Source organism: Adiantum capillus-veneris, chromosome 27 (assembly GCF_014529385.1).
Source record: "Adiantum capillus-veneris isolate H3 chromosome 27, ASM1452938v2, whole genome shotgun sequence".
Classification (NCBI taxonomy): Eukaryota; Viridiplantae; Streptophyta; class Polypodiopsida; order Polypodiales; family Pteridaceae; genus Adiantum; species Adiantum capillus-veneris.
In genome coordinates, this window is record NC_140957.1 from 3443352 (window position 1) to 3450965 (window position 7614).

General features: G+C 45.6%; 1 protein-coding gene across 1 annotated transcript; it reads left to right on the forward strand.

Moving 5' to 3' along the window:
* Positions 1 to 3797: 3797 nt before the first annotated feature.
* On the forward strand, positions 3798 to 6987 carry LOC147421417 (uncharacterized). The gene is made up of 6 exons (XM_086503098.1): positions 3798 to 4245; positions 4610 to 4614; positions 4686 to 4790; positions 4898 to 4988; positions 5075 to 5137; positions 5301 to 6987. Exons 1-6 carry the CDS (start codon positions 3910 to 3912, stop codon positions 5463 to 5465), a joined length of 765 nt encoding a protein of 254 aa, XP_086359224.1. The 5' UTR covers positions 3798 to 3909; the 3' UTR covers positions 5466 to 6987.
* Positions 6988 to 7614: the final 627 nt, after the last annotated feature.

A 7614-nucleotide genomic window follows, 5' to 3' on the forward strand; every position in this document is an offset into this window, starting at 1 on the left:
CAATAATTCAACTTGGAATGTAGACGTTGGAGCACCCAATCCGTTTTCTTGATGGCCGATACATTCCAACCCAGCGGATAACCCAAATGGCGAACCAGAACATGGGGAGGAACAATCTCCTCAGGCCACAATATCTTATGCCAGTCACACTCTTTCAGAGGCAATAGCTTGGATTTGCAAAAGTTAACTTTGAGACCTGTTGCCAATCCAAACAAGTGAAGAGTATGCATAATCTGTTGCACATCATCATAGTTATTACGAGGCATGAACAAAGAGTCATCCGCATAAGCTTGACCAGCAAACTGTCGACTAGAAGGTAAAGTAAGGCCATGTAGCCTACCAGTGGAGGTCAAGGAATCCAAATACATAAACAAGGGATGAGTAGCGATCACATAAAGCAAAGCACTAAGAGGGCAGCCCTACCGTACCGACTGTCCCAAAGGCCAGGATTCTGTGAGAGAACCATCCAGCAAGCCTGTAGAAGTACTGTTTGCATACAAGAAAAGCACGACACGGGATAGCTTAGGCCCAAAGCCCAAATGTCGCATGGTATCCGCAATGTAATCCCAAAGAACAGTATCAAATGTCTTTTCAATGTCAACCTGCATGACTAATACATCCTGTCGAGTATATTTTGCATATTCCATACCAATAATGACATTTGCGAGGTTATCAGTAATTTGACATCGCGGAATGAAGCCGTATTGAGATTGATGCAAGCCTTCATGCAAAAAGCATTTAAGTCGGTTAGCAAGCATTTTTGCCATTAATTTATATACCACAGGCATAAGTGTAATAGGCTGCCAATGTGAAAATTCTTCACACAATGCATGCTTAGGGATCAGCTTGAGCAAACCTTCTTTCCAAGAGGAGGGTAATTCCTGTTGTTCCCAAGCTGTATTCATCATGAACAATAGAGGCAACTTCAAATAGTCCGAGAAAGACAAGAAGAATTCCACAGAGAGACCATCCCAACCAGGAGCTCTCCATCGACCTAAATCAAGCAAGCTGGCATATAATTCTGACTCAATGAAAACAGCTTCCAAGTCTTGAGCCTGCCGCAACGAGAGAATGGAAGTGACATGCAATAGAAACATGTAACGTGCTTGGCGCGCTTCTCTTGTGGGAGAAGAAGGGGCCTCAAAAATCTTGCCATAATGAGAGCGTAGGGCTAGTGCTAGCTCTCGAAAAGTGGAGGTCCACTCCCCTGACGGTAATTTAACTCTCCGTATAGCTTGAAACTGCCTCGAGTGATGCAAATGCTGAAAAATTGTTTAGAAGCACATCCTTTATCTGCAAAAGCCTGTTGACGAGCTCGAGTCTGCCATTTGGCCAATTTTCTCTCATCATTGTGCCTTAATATTGCACGAGCAGAAAACAACTCAAGTCATTTGAGCATCAGTAAGAGAAGAATGATTAGCCAAGTGCATTAATCGTTTACAAGCATCCTTTGCCCGGTTAACCTGTTCCCTTAATTGTGACAAATAATCCCTGCCATAATCTTGTATAACTGATTGAACACGCATAACAAAACGAAACCATGCTATGTCCATGTCAACATACATCTGGGAGAGCAAAGGCGGGATGATATTCACAATCATAGTGCGAAAAGGCTCATGCTTGAGATAAGCATTATTGACATGCAGAAGTCTTTTTTTGGGTAGGCGATCATTGACATCAAAAGAGCCAAAACGAAGTTTCAAGCATACGGGAAAATGATTCGAGAGACACATAGCATAATCAATCCTCATCTCGCATACAAAGTCATCATATTGTTGCATGTGAAAAAGATACCAGCGATCCAGTCGAGTGCGATACATGGATTGAGCATTGTGCTGAAAAGTAAAGCCTAGAGCAGTCGCATGCAAAAAGGGCCACAAATCAAGACCATTACAGGTCGACATAAATTGGTCCCAAGATTGCCGTTCCATATGAAGCATGTGAGAATGGCCAGTAGTATTATCTGCAAGGTTTGGTGCATTATTAAAATCCCCGTAGAGAAAGGCATTGGAACGCCAAGAATAAGAAGAGATAGCACTCCACAACCGTGCCCTATCTGCAGAAGCTGTGTATGCATATAATCCTCCAAATTCGAAAACTTCTCCATTAACAATACATTGGATGACCATCCATCTCCCAGCCGGGTCATTAAAGACCAAGGTCGGGAAGAGTTCATGTCGAACATGCATAAGCACTCCAGAATGGCCAGCTGATCCTGCATAAGCTATCCAGTAGCCCGCAAAGTAAGAAGTCTGTCCTGCAAATTGGTGCTGGTTATGCTCTTGAAGAACCACAATGTCTACTTTACATGTATGTACATAGTGCCAGGTAAGCCGCCACTTGTCGTGATTGCATAACCCACGCACATTATAGGAGATGCAATTCAAAGAACTATGCATTCTATATGGTATATACAGTGGACGAGGAAACAAGGAAAGAAAAGGGGGGAAATAAAACTTAAGTACCAGTGCCCATCAACACATCCTCCCCAACTGAAGGTGCTTGAGAAGGTGGGTCAATACCTGGACCTGGATAATTGAAAGGAAATGCACCTTGCGATGAAGAAGCTTCTCCAGTAACAACCTCCTTGTAAGAACGAACAACCTTGTCCCAAGCTTCAGCCAAAGAAGTGTTGTCATTACAAGGAAGTTTTTTCTGAGCAACATTCTTCAAAGGAGGCACATAATTACGAGAAGATGCCGGAACACGAGGTGTCGTAGCTTTGACGGGTTTCTTGGGCACTATCCAAGTTTGAGAGGTCGAAACCTGTTCTTTTCCCTTGTCTTTAATATTGGGAGAAGTAGAAAGTGCAGACAATTGTACTTGTTTCCCCTTGCCTTTAATCGCCCCAGTTGAGGGGGAGGAGGTTAAAACTCCTTTAGTTTGAACCTCAGTAGAAGGTTTCGGAGGCGAGCGAGGTTGAGGAGCAGGTACGGCTAAAGGAGGTGGTTGCAGATTTGGTTCCGGACATTCGGACTGCATATGACCAAATTTGACACACCGGAAGCAAGAATTTGCAAACTTGCCCCATTTAAGCTTAAATGGGCGCTTTCCAACCACTGTATCCCCAGAATCGATCGAAATACCTGCTGATGTGGGGATATCCGTGTCCCACAAAATACAAAAACGGTTCGTATTTGCCTCCAGCTTAGGAGGGCAAATGACTTTGCCTAACTGAGCAGCCAACAAAGGAAGAAAATGACGCCAAGTGCGAGGAAAGTCGACCACCTCAACCCAGCAGGACACTTGTGACGGATGAGACTCTGATAGTCCTTGGTGAGAGCCCAGGGCAACACATGAGTCATCTGCGTATTGAAAAAAAGAGGAGACATTTCAAGCAGAGCATCCCGAGCATCCATGTCAGCCAACAAGACTTCGTAGAACCCTCGCGCACCTAAGTAAACCCCTCAAACTGCTTGCCGTTTGAGCAGGAAATCAACCCATTGGCCTACATCCTGAGCAGTAGGCATTCTGCCCGGGAAAAAAAGAATCACAGCGTTAAGTGCATATTGAGCAACGGGATCCATGAGCTCCTGTATAGGGATGCGTACTTCCATAACAGGAGCGGAGCCTTCCCAGGCTTGACGTGCATCCTCGAAGTCCTCATGCAAACATTCTTTGATAAGACTCAAAGCATCCATCTCCGAAGTTTCCATGGCTTTCTGACGCTTATATATACACTGATCAGTCGAATCCATGTGAAGCTCTCACACACACACTCTCTTCTTTTTTCCTTTTTTTTTTGGGAGTTTTTGATATATGACTGCTGTATACACAAGCAAACACACACACCAGCTAGCTGTACAAAAACACACACTCCTCTCTCCCTCACAAGACGACGGAAGGACCGCGTGCAGACGAAATCAAACTTCCACCCCCGGCGCGCTGTGAAGGGCTTGCAAAGAGTAGATGTTGTGTAGAACAGAGTCGCGCACCAGACAAGGCCGAAGGATGCACCACACACCCAAATCCCCCACCACACCTCTCACACACACACACACTCACACCCACACAGAGAGAATGGGGAGCGAAAGCTGTACAAGAGTTGTCGAAGGCTCACAACGCTTGGGGCAATTGCAGTGTTTCTTCCTCTATTACAGTCACAAGACAGCTGCAACACCTGTTTTCTTCCACCACAAAGTATCACAAAATTGGCTGACAGTTGCTCGCTGCTTCAGCATTGAAGGGTCACGTGCAGACAAAGGCAGACCTCAGCTCTACAAGCGGCATAGAGGCTGCAGTAGGGTTCGCGACAGAGGCTGCAGTAGTCACCACACGCACACAGCCCCGCTGGTGCAGGCACAGTGAGCGCGGCAGGCCACAGGAGAAGCTCGCGACAGTCTTCAGATCTCTCTCACGCCTCACACCACCTCTCTCTCTCTCACACACACACACCTCTCACACACACTCACACACACACACACACACACACACACACACACACACTCGTTGCTTGCACCTATGTAAGTATATGTACAGAGGATCCATAAACACACGAGTGTTTTTCCATGCAAAACACTCAATTATTTTCTCATTTCAGGCTTTGCGCCTTGAGAAAGCAGAGGAACAAGGCAAAAATTTTCTGGGTCTGAAGGACTAGCTGGGCCAGTTATGGTATGAACATGTTTCCTCTATGTCCCCTTTTCATTGCGTGCATTTTTCTTATAGATGATTGAACATGGCAGCCAGAATGCTGTGAAGGAGATGAAGGATGCCAAGGAGATTGAAATGGAGCAGCAGCAACGTTGGTCGCAAATGGTCGAAGAACGTTTACAATCTCTTCAACAGGGGTAACTGTTTGAACACGTCATCCTCTCCATACAAAATTTGTATGTTTTGTTTTTGGAGAGACAATATAATCTCCTCAGTCTAATGACTGGTTCTGCTATACTTACAGATTGAATGCGAACGCAAACAACATTAAGCGGCTTGATGACCTGGATGTTCCCTCTACCCTTGGTCGCTTGAAGCAAACAAGAAGTTGGATCGTCTGGATGCTCTAGAAGAAGCAACTAAACACTTGGAAGCTATCCAGGCTTCTCACCCAATCTCACTTGATAGCTTGAACCAAAAGCTGGAAGAGCTAGTTGTTGATTTTGAAGAGCACAGTGAGAAGCTTCACACCCTAGAAGAGCAGGTTATTATCAGATTTGGAGCAGGATAACTCAGACAAAAGAGAGGTTTTAATAGTTCTAAGGCGTGTTTTGATTCTTTGGGACTGTGCGCTTGCACTTTACTCTCCTAAAAAATACTCAGTGCAGAAGGTGAACCTTATTCATTCATATTTTATATCTCCACAGAATGAAAAGTTGAAGTTACAATTGGACCAGATGAGGAAGTCTAATGCCTCCGATTTGGAAGCACTTCAACAATATTGCAGAGTAAGTGTTTATGATTTGTTCCATCAAGTTTCACAGGTGATAAAATTGAGTTGGTTGTTGTTTGTGCTGCTGCACATTTCCTGATTATATGGGAATTTGGTTGGCCGATTTAAACTTGTTGGCTTAGCTGATAATCTGACTTGAACATCATGGTCAATGTCTGCAATTGGGCTGATTGCATGAGGATGTGACTAAGGGGTTTGAGCCCGTTGTAACCTTCAGCAAGCCTGGCATGATTTCGTGAATTATATCTTGGAGGAGAGTAGGCAATTTTGCTGACGTAAAGCTCTTGAGAGCTATGCACAAGAAACTACCTTTGAAGCCTCGTGCTTGTAGATTTTTGCTTGTGGGAGAGAGCCTTTGGTGAGCTCTTTGAAGTTCTTAAATTGGCTTTGCTGCTAGGAAAATGCCCTTAGGTGGACGAACACTTGGTGCTACTATAGTGAGAACAACCTCTAATGCCTTGGCCTTGGAGGTTCTTGAAATTTGAAGGTTTGCAGGAAGTAGTCGTGGGAATGTCCTCTTGCTTGTTGGAGCATTGCAGATACTAGGTCGCGGGATGGGCCCCTCGGTAAGGGGGTAATCTTAAGCCTCTTGGGCGATACTGGCCGCGGGGACTTGAGCTTGGCTGGCAGTTGTGGACAAGCAAGGCCGCGGGAGTAATCCTCTTCCTAATCAAGCCTATCTAGCCATGGAGGGTAGTGGCCTCATGGGTGTGCCAACAACATGGCCACACATAGCTAGATTAGGGCTTAATTTAGTGAGAGATGCAACTAGTTACGAAAAATGCCAATGGACCATAACGATGGTTAAGAAATACTAATCACTCTAATGGAGATTCTAATCACTAACACAAATGCATAACAACAAACCTAGCTAACACACCATGGCTCTGATACCACTGGATGGGAATGGGATCGTGCTAGCTAAGGTGAGTGATAGACAAACATTGTGTGCACGTGTGAGTATGTGTAGGCTAGATTGTTACTCAATTTTCTCCAGAGGGTTTGACTACAGACACCACAGATCCTATTGGGCAGGACACTCGCAGGTCTATTGGCACTTCTTTCACAACAAGGAGTTGTTTTTCACACTCAGTTCGGGACCTTCACGTAGTATCTCCACCTTGTATCGGCGGAGTACAACAGTTTGCTACACTGCTCGTGACGACACTTTACCATGGAGATCTCTCAAAGGTTGGGACACCCCAGACTGCTGCTATACTCATGGAGTATTGTCCTTCAGTGGACATCGCAGCAGACATCTTTATCATTTGCCTCACATCTTCGGCTTCATACGGTTTGTTCAACATCAAGTGCTGAGAGGGGGTGTTAGACTTACACCACTCTGCTGCTTCACAGGTCTAGGGCATACATGTACGGCTAGTGTGCCTCCGAGCGAGCCACCCTTTGCATATGCATTTAGACTGCATCACTGTCCGGCCGCCCACTCTGGGCCGGCCATCCACTTTTGTCCGGGCACCCACGTATATATTTCCATATATCATTTTCTTGTTGGGTTGTGGGGGATTTTTCCAGGCATTGCCCTACCTCCCCTTGGGCAACTATATATAGGGCCAGGGGGTACCCACTTCCTTCATACTGATTGTACTAAGGGTCTTCTGCTCATGATAGTCATGAGGGGCTGATCACCCCCTCTTCACCATATCTTGCGTTTGTGGCATAGTTACCGGGGAACACGTTCCCTAGGCCCTGGAATGCCGGAACGTCGTTCCCTCCCCCCTTGCCCGGCCAGAACGTCCCGGAACATTTTATCGTTCCGGGTGACCAATTTATACCGGAATGGCCGGCCGGAACGGCCAACTCTCAAAAATGGTGAGAAATGGGCAATCTTTTGCAAATTTGTAGTGAGCATTAGGTGTTTTTTAAAGTGTGCAAGGACTCAAAATGCACCCCCTCTTACGCATTCCCTTCTCAAGCAAATCCACATGCCCTCAAGGTCTAAGGCTTAAGCCTTAAGCTCTCTCGACTCTTGAGTCTCAATCTCTCTCCCTCTCACTCTCTCCCTCTCTCCCTCTCTCAAGCTCTCTCCCTCTCCCTCCCTCTCAAGTCTCTCCCTCTCCCTCTCGCATCATCCATGACCTAGGGTCTTCAAATCGAGTTTTTTGTGAGTGCTAGAGTCAAAGGACTCTAATGCTACTTGTATTCAAATTTCAAACATGTAGAGCTAAAAATTGCATTATTTGGGTGTTTTTTATGCCTCCCGTTCCGTG

Excerpts from the sequence above, each read along its gene's own strand:
- LOC147421417 (XM_086503098.1), top strand. The coding sequence starts at position 3,910 with ATGTTGTGTAGAACAGAGTCGCGCACCAGACAAGGCCGAAGGATGCAC. Across the intron at positions 4,791-4,897 it reads TTACAATCTCTTCAACAGGG|ATTGAATGCGAACGCAAACA; the intron begins GTAACTGTTTGA and ends CTATACTTACAG. Across the intron at positions 5,138-5,300 it reads TTCACACCCTAGAAGAGCAG|AATGAAAAGTTGAAGTTACA; the intron begins GTTATTATCAGA and ends ATATCTCCACAG.